Genomic DNA, 12,726 nt, shown 5'->3' with positions numbered 1-12,726 from the left:
CAGTCCCGGATAAGCGGTTGAAGATGGAGGAATGGATGGATGAATGGTGTCATGGGATGTTTCAGTCTCTGACTACCTAGTTCAAGCTCTTGTTCTGTTTAGTGCGACAGGCGTAATCTGCCTGTGTTCCATTGTGTGTTCAGCATGAGTGGACATCGTGTCGCCCACAATGCCAGCGCTCATTTCTACTGCTCCACCAAGTTCGCTGTGAAGGCCCTGACTGAGGGCCTGAGGCAGGAGTTGCGAGAGATGAACAGTCACATCAGAGCCTCAAGTATATCTCCTGGTTTAGTGAAGACAGAGTTAGCCCGGAATTTAGAGGGCAGCAGGATTGATGAATACAGTAAATTTAAGATGATGAAAGCAATAGATGTTGCCAATTCAGTTGTATATGCCTTAAGCGCTCCTCCACATGTCCAGATTGGGGACATTATGATGCAGCCAGTGGAGAAGTAACCATATTATTGCACCGTATGAGAAGTAAATAGATAGACTTACAACTTTGACATCTCACTGGTTTCGTGCATGTATGAAATTAATCAGAAATAATTGTAATTTTTGATTGGCACAATAAAGTTTTAAATTCTAAAAAAAGTACTGTATTGGTGACGAAGAAGCTGAAGAAGCAGAAAATAAGAACGTATTACGTATGACGTAGGTACGTACGTGCGTATTACGTAGATACTGACCGTAATACGCCATGTACTTTACGGGCAGACTGAACTGCGCGGCAAAAGGAGAACGCAAACAAAAACATGTGGCTGATGCTCAGTTAACGGGTGTGTATTCTCTCACAGATTCTCAAACTATGTGCAGTGAGGAGATTACACTGCAGCGGTCTACGGCATATCATGTTTCCATTTCTCTACAGAATGATAGAATGTCCGCTTTATTCAAAAGTTAGGAGTTTAGCTAACTAGCAGAGCGTTAGCTATTAGCTACTTCCAGTAAGAGCACACAGACAGCTAGCTTCTCTTTTCACGGTCTGGTTCAGAGTATTTGTGTGTTTTATTTCAAGTGGTAAAATACTGTAATAACTGACTAACTTATTTCATTAACGAGCTCACAGAGTCCAAGGCAGGAATCATAAAAGGGTAGCTAGCGTTTACATAATTTAGTAACGGCAGCTAGTTAGCCTACGTCACCACCGCATCATTCATTGTGATCAATACATCGATTGGAGCGTTCCGGTCCGTGTGGAAAGGATATTTGAGACATATGATTGTTTTAACATACGAATGAAAATCAAGAGCCTTATATTGATTTTATGAGGCTTGTGTACTGCATGCGTTTGTAGCGTTGGGACTGCCCCGCCCACCACAGGCTGTTCAGTTAGCCGGTTTGTTAGCGGTACTGATGCTATCGGTGTTATACAATCACTTCAGACCGGCGTCTGTGGGTTAATGTTTGAGCGAATGTTCCGTTAGTTGTGACACGCATTCACAGATGTCACTGAACGTTTTGCATAACCTGTAATCTACACAAGAAGGGAGGGTTAGGATGATGTCGAAGGTCAATTTATATGCAAAGATGCACTACTTCAAAGAATATGTCGAAATATTTTTTTTTTTTAAAAAGAGTTCAGTCTTTTTTATCACGAACATGCATGTATATAAATGTTTGCATGAATTTGTATAAGTGTGCGTGTGTGTGTGTGTGCATATATATGTATATATACATGTATGAAGATATGTGTATCTTTTCCTTTCGGCTTTCCCCTTCAGGGGGTCGCCACAGCGAATCAGTTGCCTCCATCTAATCTTGTCTTCTGCATCCTTTTCTCTCACACCAACTACTTTTTTATATTATCCCTTTTTTATTTTATATCCATTGTATATAATATATGTAAATATAATTAGTGTGTGTTTGTGGGTACTCTGAAGAATCTAAAATATTGAACATTTAGAGTTATTTAACCTTTATTTTCTTTGCTACATATTTTGACATATCTTGCTTCATAGTTTTGATGTCATAGTCAACTTTATTGTCAAATGTGCACGACATACAGTACAGATGAACTTACAGTCCTCTCAGACCGACAGACAGTAAAAAAACATGAAAGAACTGCTCTAGTGGGAGAGAGAGGAGCCACTTAAATGTCATTGCATTGAGCTGACTGATCTCTCCCATTCAGTATTTCAGGTGAGGAGAGTGTTTGGGTTGCCTGACAGCGGATGTCATGGGTTTGCACTCTGCTCAAAAGAAGCACTTTCCCTTGAGGGGGATTGACGCTGTGGTTCAACTGTTCGAGGCTGAGCTTCACAAACCTGAGCCTGACTTAGCACTTCTGTCCCTCATCCTGGGGTTTGTTGAGCACTTCTTAGCTGTGAACCGGGTCATCCCCATAAATGTTCCTGGAGTCAGGTTTGAGCCCCTGGAGCCAGAGTGTCCCAACTCCTGCTTCCCCACAGTAGAACTGGGCATGATTTCAGCACTATATGAACGTTTCACCGCCCAGATCCGTGGCGCTGTGGATCTGTCCCAATACCGCAGGACTGCTGCAGGGTCCAGTAGGGAGCTGGTGAAGAAAGTGTCCGATGTCATCTGGAACAGTCTCAGCCGCTCATACTTCAAGGACCGGGCCCACATCCAGTCCCTCTTCAGTCTCATCACTGGTGCGAGGATTCTCCATGATGTTCCAATATACAATCACTGAGGCCATGTTGATGCAAATATTTGTTTATTCAATTTGAGACAGGCACCAAACTGGACAGCTCTGGAGTGGCATTTGCTGTGGTGGCAGCTTGTCAGGTTCTAGGTCTCAAGGATGTCCACCTGGCGTTATCCGAGGACCATGCCTGGGTCATTTTTGGAAAAAACAGCGAAGAGACCGCCGAAGTCACTTGGCATGGAAAGGGCAATGAGGACCGAAGAGGACAGACGGTCACAGTGGGAGTCAGTGAGAAGGTGTGGCCACCATTCAGTTAGCTGAAATACAGTAGTCCCTTGCTTGTTTGCGCTTCAAGATGCGCGGCGGCACTACATTGTAGATTTTTAGTAGGTAGTCATGTGATATCGTACATGCATGCTATTGGCTGACACCATCCGTGTATGCGCTGTGTTTCGAGACTCAGAACGCAGTGCGCTTCGATGAAAAACAAAAGTGTTTTAGACAGTCTATAAGAGTGGGCGAAAAGGTAATACAGGTAGAAGTGGCTAAACATCAGTATAGGGGGAGTTCATAAACGTTTAAATTACCGTAAATAATAAAATTGTTTGTCGCCATATCGCGGAATTTTGTTTTTCACGGGTGGTCACGCGAGTAACGAGGGATTTATTGCATAGAGAGATAATAAACAGAAGAAGAGGAAACGTCTTTGCAACAAAGAATGTACAAACCATAAATGTTCTTTTTGTGTGTAATTTCTAAATGTTTTCTATTTGTGTTCTGCATGTGTCATGTTCCCCTCAGAGTTGGCTGTATTTGAAGGGTTCCTACATGAAATGTAATAGAAATATGGAAGTAGCCTTCATGGTTTGTGCCATCAACCCCTCCTTGGACCTTCATACTGACAGTTCTGAGCTCTTGCAACTACAGCAGGTTTGTCAGTTTCAAACAGTCTTTTTTTCTTCTCTGCCAAAAAATGCTCTGAAGGGTCATGAGCTGTTTGGATACTTGTTTTGTGAGGGTTTGTTTTGCATCATTCACAATACATACCCAGCATAGAGCCATATGAAGTAACTCTTCAGCTTTGTGTGTTCATTTCGTATTTTGCGTTATCACTCTCTTGGGGTGAAAAGTGACGGGTGGAGCAAGCAAAGGCGGGGGGGGCGTTACTTTGATTTCTAATGCCTGGGGCATTTCCAAAATCACAAGATAATTTGAAATATAATATTTGGGATGTAGAATAAGTAAGATATTCAGATAAAATTTCTCAGGTAAATGTTGCATATATTCAGAATTTATTTTTGGATGCCAGATGGGGTTGATAAAAACAAAGCTGTGTGTTTATGATAAAGACATCCCAGTCTGAGCATCTCAACGCATGTCTTTTGTCCCTGTTTGGACAGAAACTCCTCTGGCTGCTGTATGAGAGAGGTGATCTGGACAGGTGAGATCTTGTTGGGCAAATGAATAAGGAATTGTTCTCAGACGATCTGCCTCACAAGAACAAAGTGTAGATTGTTGCACCTCTTGTTCTGTTCTGTGCAATAGGTATCCAATGGCCATGGGCACTCTGGCAGATCTGGAGGACCAGGATCCGATTGCAACTAAAGAAAGCCCCCTGAAGATTCACCTCAAGGCAAGTCTTAAGACCTCCACCAAGTCACACAGCAACACGGGGACGTGAGCTGTATGATGGAACAATTACCAGAACTGAGGGTGTTATTAATAACTAACAATATTTGAATAGTGCTGAAAAAATTTCAAATCATAATTTTGCTTCAAATATCCGTTTTGTATGAGTTTGAGAAAATGCATAAGTGCAGGTTGTAATTTTGAATCGTAGTTTTGTTTGAAATAACCTGTTGTGTGAATATGCATAAACTCTACTGTGCAAATTTGTAGGCAGAAAGGCTGAAAGCAATTTTTTTGTGCTTTAATTGATCTACAGTACATAATGCACAGTTAATGAATAGAAGGACAGTCTGAATCAAATCAATATTAAATTTGTCATCCATTGTTTTGAATTTTTTTCAAAACAATGGGTTTAATTTTTTTTTGGTACCTTGGCACGGTTTTTGAAGGAATTCGGTCAGTGGATTTTTCCAGATGTCTTGGACGAGCCACCACAGACCCAGTGATGCTGATAGAAATGCTCTGTGGGGTCACAGCATCACTTAATAATGTTCACAGAATTTCCTCTCAAATAATTGGTAAATTTCAGGACTAAGGTCGTACCACCAAATAATAATTGGATTTTAATTTTTCTACTGTTTACTCTGCATTTTATAAATCGATGACACAAAAACAAATTTTTATGGATGTGCTTTAATCCTGCATTATTTTGCTAAACTTGAATAGTAGCAGTAACATACTGAGTTTAAATATTTATGATTGGGATTTGTATAATTTACTTTGAAACTTAATTGTAGTTGGATCTGTATTGATGTAAAACTGAATTAAGTATTTGAATTCTGAATCCACATTTACCCCAATAAAAATCCAAACCTCTAAATACTTTCAAATATGTTCTCTTTTATCAGTTTATATATGTGTGTGTGTGGGTGTGGGTGTTAGAGAGAGAGAGCGACAATACAGTATATGTATACAGTATGTTTAACATGTAGTAATTTTCCCTCCATCTCTTTCACTCCTCCTCTTCGTCAGGCGGTGAGTTCTGCTCAGAAGTACTACAACAACGAACACATCTACCCGTACATGTATCTGGCTGGGTTCCACTACCGACACAGGAATGTGCACGAAGCCCTCCGGTCCTGGGCCGAGGCAGCTCAGGTCATGCAGGAGTGAGTGAACGCTAATTCTACTCTTTATACCACAAGAGTTAAGAAAACCTCTATTTATTCTGATAATATTACCGTTCAGATCTTGAGCTGGTGTTTTTTGTTTTTTTGCCAGGTTTAAATAGCTTCTTTCTTTAATAAACTGCAACTTTTGCAAATTGTAGTAGCCATTTCACGGTTTGTCTCAGCTGTTTGGTTGTCTGTCGTCTTTTTAGTGGAAATTAGTGGCCCGATTACCTCTACTGCGCAGGTGTGTCAAGGACAGACAGGAAGGCGCGGCCGTGGAGGTGCTGCAGCAGTTTTGAGAGAAAAACAAAGATTTAAAAAAAACAATTAGTTGTCAACAATTTTAATAGTCAACATAATCGTGACAAGTCGAATAATCGTGGCAGCCCTACTGAAGGGAAAAGAAGAATAATTAAAGCTAGCATAACAGAACAGTGACAGACATGGAAGCACTCAGATGCTAGCTGGTCCTCACCAGTACAACAGGAGGAAGAAAAGCTGGGTTGTGTCGTGTTTGATACACTTTTTCAGTTTTTTAAGGGTTGTCCAATTTTTAAAAAAAATTATTTTGGGGAATAAAAAAAAAGTCTTTTTTTTTTTTAACCACACTTACTCAATATCAACAGAACTTGTATATTCAGGAAAAGAAAAATGCTAGGTTAGTTAAACATCGTCAGCAGAAAGAAATTCAATTGTTGATTCATGAGGTTACAGTAGCAGCATCTCAGTTTGTCATTTTTCTACAGATTAAAACTAGATGGCAGTAGATTCACCAAACCCCATGTATTAGTACAACCTGTGGTGTGACTGGGGTGTGTGTTTTGTAACCCAAGGCACAGTGTCTTAGCATGAATGTAAATGGACATTAATGTTTAATACAGACCACCATCCAAACGTTAAGAGGAATGGATCCTTCCAGCTGGAAGGATCCATTCGTATATTACGGTTCAAATAGGACATTCACCGCAGTAACTTTGTAAAGTATATGAATACTGCTGTTACATGATCATTGTATTTGTATTAGATTCTAAAAGATTGACCCTGTTAGTCTTATTTAAATGTTCTCACCTTTTAAACAGAATGAGCTGTTATGAAATGAACCACTACATAATTAACTTTCAGATTTATTTCTTTGATTAACTGTCATATCTATAAAAAAAAAAACCATTATGTAAATAAAGCCAGAAAACCCTCCTCAAAGGACAGACAAGAAGGGACACCCGGAGCGTTGTCAGGAGAGGACAGTGTTGGACATGATCACTGCTCACCTGAACTCTGCAGCGCTTTTTGTATTTCTGAAAGTAATAATACTTCACTCTGTCTGCCTCTTGACTCAAGTATGTTTCTGCACAATATCCAGTTAAGATTTTTTTTTTAACTTTACACGTTCATCTGAAATGGTCAGGGTCGCCTCTTAGTATTTGCCTGCACCCAGTTTGAGGTAGGTTATTGGGCTCAAATGTGACATCAAAAGTAGAAGCAACTCAGCTAACACTGAACATTTTAGGTGGTATGACTCTTCAACAGAGCTCTCTGTTGTGTGTGACGGTTTCCATGAGCAAGAAAACACAACGGTGTCCAGAGTATCACGTGTCATAAATGAATATCTGGTACTGAACAGTTGAGTGGAAAGGGCAGACCTGAAATCATGAAATTATTGATATTGTGATGAGTTTTCTCTGTACTCACATCACAGCAGTCTTGATGAATGACTTTGAATGGTAGTGACAGTGGGGTAGACATGTATCCATCTATGTAGGGAATGACCTACAGGAAACTGTCCAGGTATTATCAAACTGTCCTCATTTGTTGGCGACTGGTCAGGGTCAGATCAACAACATCATCAGGGCAGTGCAGGACGATGTGTTAATCCTGATTCGACACTGTCATGGTGGTTAAAAGAATGAATTCTGGATTTTAGCCAAGATTTTATTGAAATTTTCAAATCAGTAAAACAAGCAGATCGTTTTTCCTTTCTTCAGTCATGACATTTTATGTATGAAAACAAAGTCTTTAACCCAGTCTAAAACATTTAATAGCATCCCTCTGACACCTGACACACAAATCATATTAAATATTAAACTAGCAAGAACCAATGGAAATTCCACAATAAAACAATAATATGATACTTCATACCAAACATATGGAAACAAATGTATTGGTATTATAAGCTAAGCAAACCCAACATGGTCAAAAATCAATGTGGTGACGTAACGACTTTGTGTTGGCAAATCATGGATTGCTTTGGGCAGGCATTGCAAAGCCGTACATAAATATTATCAGGCTAACTGGAGTAAGAAAGCTAACTAGTCGTGAGATTGGGAAAGGAGCTAACATTAAAGGAAAAGGCACCTGTCAAAAGAGCAAGTGGAAAAGAAATTTTAGAGAAGTGAAAGTTCCGTTGGCTGACTACATGAACAGAACTGTACAGTATGTAGTTACTTAAAGGCCGTGTTTGGATACTACATCGATTGTCCCATTCCAAACGGAAACCATAGCTGGACAGACTGTTTGTGCGAGCCAGCTGGTTTCACTCAGAATTTGTTGGAACAGTTATGACACTCTAAAATTTTGTTAACTAGGAAGTCCATGTATATAGTTAATTTTTCTCCTAACATAACAGATGCCTTACGCCATATTGTTCACTTGCTTCCTTGGTTGGACGCCGTGATTGGTTGGGCGCTTGTTTGACAGGTAGTGGGTTGAGTTGGTGACAGCGTGAGACTTTTTCCACTGAGCTTATTCAAATGTATAGGTGGGGAGACATCAATATTATTATAGGATTGTGATTCTGAAAAAAGTATACCATATGTACTTTTTAAAAACATTTTTAATACTAACATACTTCCATAAAACCTTTACATTGACATCAGTGCTGAGTTTATGGATTCAACCATCAATATAATTAAATGTCATCTATGCAATAATATATAATCTTACTGGAACAGAGATGATTACATAATTTAAGACATTTTATTATATAATTGGAAAATTCTTATCGGGCTTTAAATACTTTGTAAAAGACTTCTTTTTCATTCTCAACACATAAAAATCTATATTGTAAAGTAGAAGCCTGGAATGTTTCTGTGCCTTGATCAGCAGACTGACATTGATCTTATGTTAAATTTGATCCTCTTGATGCGTCAGTCACAGAAATGAGCACTTGAACCAGGAAGTGTTCCGTTCTTATTCCCATTCACTCCACTAATGATCAACTGAAACTAAAAATAGCAGAGATCCACCAGGCCACACATTCTTTCTCCATGTGTCAGCTTCCTTTTCCTGCGCTCATTGTTTCTTAGTTTCGTCTCATTCCATTAGTTCACACACAACAACAGGGACTGTGTGTTCCTTCATGTACAAAGAACCCCCTGTTGATTGTGTTGATGTATGGGCCGTCACGGCCTCCAGGAATTGCCGTGTCACAGGTCAACTTTTCATTCTGAAGATTTTCAAATGGCAGCTGTCCTCTCTTGAGTTTAGACTGTCATACAGTTTGGGACATACATGAATACAAATGAAAAAAAATGTATAATGGAGGTAATCAAAAGTCTTTTTCACATCATTTCTAATTTGCTCTCCTCTGACCTTCTGTTTTAGCTACAATTATTTTCGAGAGGATGAGGAGATCTACAAGGAGTTTTTTGACATTGCAAATGACGTTATCCCCACCCTGCTGAAGGAGACCTCTGCTGCTGCAGAGAGTCCAGGAGATGCAGACGGGACAGATAAAGTAAGTATCCCAAGGTGGAGAGGAGCTCCTTACTGCAGACAAAACATCCACATCACATCAGTTCAGATCCTTTACAGGCTTCACTGTTTTTGTACGTGGAAAAACAAATGTACTAGTTCTCACACACAGATTAGCTGTGGGAAATGTTGACACCAACTGTTGGCAGAGTCGCCGTCCACTTCATTTGGCGTAGCCCCTACGTATTTTAACATCCGTGTATGCAGATAAGATTTATTGCTCTAGACCAGTGGTTTTTAATCTGGGGTCGATGAACCCGAGGGGTTCGGTGAGTAGGTGTCAGGGGTTTAGCGGAGACGGAGGTCAAGGCAAACACCTGACACATCATGTCGGGTGTTTTTGCCGAACATACACGAATCACTGTGTACGTTTGACACATGGCTGCAGGTGATCACGCTACATCGATTAGCCTACCTGTGCTACAGGGGATTTTGTACACTCAGTAGTCGATTTATGCTGGTCATGATGGCACGTTGTGTGATTGCTTTCTTAATATTTTAATTCATAGTAACTATGTTGAGCAAAAAAAGAAAGTGGTCGGATGACTATGTGCAATGTGAATTTACATGTACTGTATAACGGAACATGATGGGAGTCAGTGTTTTTTTTTAACCAAATTGTGTTTCAGGAGCATCCCAAGCAGGCAGCAGCCCTGTCAGCCCTTCAGGATTCTGATTGCTTTGCCTACCTGCTACGCTTCTACGATGGCATCTGTAAATGGGAGGAGGGCAGTCCCACACCGGTCCTCCATGTGGGGTGGGCCACCTACTTGGTTCAGTCTCTGAGCCGTTTTGATGCTCAGGTCAGAAATCCAGAATGACTTTAACGTTCATTTCAACACAGGCCGGGTCTGTGATCGCTACAGTGTGGCCAGCAACTGTAGATCCGAGCGAACTGATTTGTGCTTTCGTTTCAAAGGTGCGTCAAAAGGTGTCAATTATCACCAGGGAGCCCGAATCCCAGGACGATGACGACCAGTCCAGTGACGATCCCCGTGAGGGCCGGAGACGAGGCCCCCGGAGAGAGTCCAAGCTGGACGAGCAAAACTCCCCTCCCATCGCTGCTCCCACCTCCCCGTCCAACCAGCCACCAGCAACCCAGCCTAAGAAAGTAGGAGGGACGGGGTCCCGGCGACGCTCCTCCCAGGCCCTTCGGGGTGGAGATGCTGAAGGAAAGCCCAAGTCCCCGAGCCCGGATTCCTCACCCTCACCCCAGCAACACACTTTCCCAGAGGGTCCGGTGGTGGTGTTCCAGAGCGAGAAGATGAAGGGGATGAAAGAGCTGCTGTGTGCAGCCAAGGTGAACTCCAGTGCCATCAAGCTGCAGCTCACAGCCCAGTCGCAGGTACAGATGAAGAGACAGAAGAGCACGCCGGCCGGGGATTACTCCATGTCTTTTATGAAGCGCCAGCGCAAGTCGCTTTAGACGCGTTTGTAGTCGTAGGAGTCGTAGAGAGTCAGTAGGACATACTGTGAACAGCACCAACCTCGCTTTTGTTTGTGAATGTGTGTTTTCATCTGAAGGTCCCGGTCAGTTGTTTGCGATACGTTTGAGTTACACTTTTAAGTTATATATCAAGAGTCATGTTTAATCTGAAAGGGACTTTTAATTCTCTTTAGTTATCAGTCAGAACTGCCTGATTGGATAAATTGTAAGCACTCCTCCTTAGTTTACGAATTAATTGGCAGCCAATTGCTCACCAACTACTGACTTCCGTTTGGATGTGATTGATGTCCAGATCCAAGTTAAACCAGGATGACCAGAATTTAGAGGTGTAAATATTAACGTTAGAACATTATGAAACTATTCATGAATGAAGCTTTGGACGTAATGAATTTAGGATAGTTACTGTGTAACATTGTCCACTCCTGCTCTATCACCAGCTTCTTTCTCGCTAGCTCCATGTTGCCTTACTTTGGTTTGGTTTGGTTTTATAAAATAGTCGGCCGTTGGTTTTCTGAATAGAAGAGCTTGGCCTATTTCTAAAACAGGAAGACCATGCACTGTTGAGATCGAGTCACTAGTTAGCCTTGTTACATCCTGTTTGTGTGATTTCTTTATCTTGTTTTCCTACCTGCAAGTAATAAAGACCTGATGAAAAAGAACTATGATGAAGTCAGCTGATTTTTATTAGCTCATTGAAAACGAGTTTGACACCCCTGAGCTGTATGTTGTGCTGTACATATGAGCTATGTCATTATTAGCGGTGTTCGGTGAGAGGAGGAGGGATGTTATAATGAATCACTGGAAGGACACTGGCTAATTCATTCACCAAGACTAAACTATCCTAAATATGTACAACTGTCCAGATTGGATCTAATGCTACTTTTAGACCTGGTTCTATCTGATTTTGAAAAGCAGATTCACAGCCGTGGGTGGTTCAGGTATGGGTGACTTTCAACAGTCTGGTGTGTAGCCAGAGGGAGGCAGCATCACAAAAAACACTTGCAGATCAGTGACGGTACGTTTCATCTATAGACCACCAGTATCTGCTGATGTAGATCTATTTACATACGTGTCCAGAAGGATTCTGAACCAACGCAAAGAGCTGCTTTCTGAGAATAGAAGTGAAAATTATTGGAGGTAAGTTATTGTCAGGCTCTCACATTCGTGTCAAGCAATGTCCAATTTTATTAATTTCTGATTTATACCTTTTAATCCATTTCATTTGTCCAACGGAAGAAGTGACAGCAGGAAAGACTCATTTAAACTTTGATATTGATATTATTATGGCAATATTCCATTGATGATAATGTAGCCGCAAGAGGGCACAAGCCGGTATCTTGTGCCGGTCCCAAGCATGGATAAATACAGAGGGTTGTGTCAGGAAGGGCATCCGACGTAAAACTTTTGCCAAATCAAACATGCGAATCAAATCTATGACTTCCATACCAGATTGGTTGAGGCCCTGGTTAACAACAACCGCCATCGGTGCTGTTTACCCACAGGGTGCCGGTGGAAATTGGACTACTGTTGGTCAAAGAAGGAGAGGAGGAAAGTGTGTTCGTAGGAAGAGAGAGAGGAGGAACATTATACAAGAGTATAGGACTGAGAGTAAAGACGTTGAATGTTGGAACTATGACAGGAAAAGGTAGAGAGTTGGTTGACATGATGCAGAGGAGGAAGGTAGACATACTGTGTGTCCAGGAGACCAGGTGGAAAGGTAGCAACGTTAGAAATTTAGGAACAGGGTTCAAGTTGTTATATCATGGTGTAGATAGGAAGAGAAATGGAGTAGGAGTTATCTCAAAGGAGGACTTTGTTAGGAATGTCCTGGAGGTAAAAAGGAGTATCAGATAGAGTGATAAGTCTGAAGCTAGAAATCGAATGGGCTTGTGATTACTTGTATGCTACGTTAGACAGTAAGGAGGGGGAGACTGATCTATACAGGTTGCCAAGACAGAGAGATAGAGATGGAAAGGACATGCAGCAGGTTATGGTGATTAAGGATAGGGATGTGACAGGTGCCAGTAGATTGATGGGAAGATGGAAAGACTACTTCGATGAGTTGATGAACGAGGAAAATGACAGAGAACAAAGACTAGAAGAGGTGGCTGTTGTGG

General features: G+C 41.2%; 1 protein-coding gene across 1 annotated transcript; it reads left to right on the top strand.

The window, feature by feature from the left end:
- The first annotated feature begins 697 nt into the window (after positions 1–697).
- On the top strand, positions 698–11,268 carry men1 (multiple endocrine neoplasia I). Its single transcript, XM_068308631.1, has 10 exons — positions 698–779; positions 2,135–2,615; positions 2,699–2,907; positions 3,413–3,541; positions 4,012–4,052; positions 4,157–4,244; positions 5,273–5,409; positions 9,013–9,145; positions 9,792–9,965; positions 10,082–11,268. The coding sequence occupies exons 2-10, from the start codon at positions 2,180–2,182 to the stop codon at positions 10,586–10,588; spliced, it is 1,854 nt and encodes a 617-aa protein (XP_068164732.1). The 5' UTR covers positions 698–779; positions 2,135–2,179; the 3' UTR covers positions 10,589–11,268.
- Positions 11,269–12,726: the final 1,458 nt, after the last annotated feature.

The sequence above is a fragment of the Antennarius striatus genome, chromosome 23 (genome assembly GCF_040054535.1).
Source record: "Antennarius striatus isolate MH-2024 chromosome 23, ASM4005453v1, whole genome shotgun sequence".
Taxonomy (NCBI): domain Eukaryota; kingdom Metazoa; phylum Chordata; class Actinopteri; order Lophiiformes; family Antennariidae; genus Antennarius; species Antennarius striatus.
This window is presented reverse-complemented; position numbering and strand designations above follow the sequence as displayed.

Excerpts from the sequence above, each read along its gene's own strand:
- men1 (XM_068308631.1), top strand. The coding sequence starts at position 2,180 with ATGGGTTTGCACTCTGCTCAAAAGAAGCACTTTCCCTTGAGGGGGATT. Across the intron at positions 2,908-3,412 it reads CAGTGGGAGTCAGTGAGAAG|AGTTGGCTGTATTTGAAGGG; the intron begins GTGTGGCCACCA and ends TGTTCCCCTCAG. Across the intron at positions 4,245-5,272 it reads CCCTGAAGATTCACCTCAAG|GCGGTGAGTTCTGCTCAGAA; the intron begins GCAAGTCTTAAG and ends CCTCTTCGTCAG.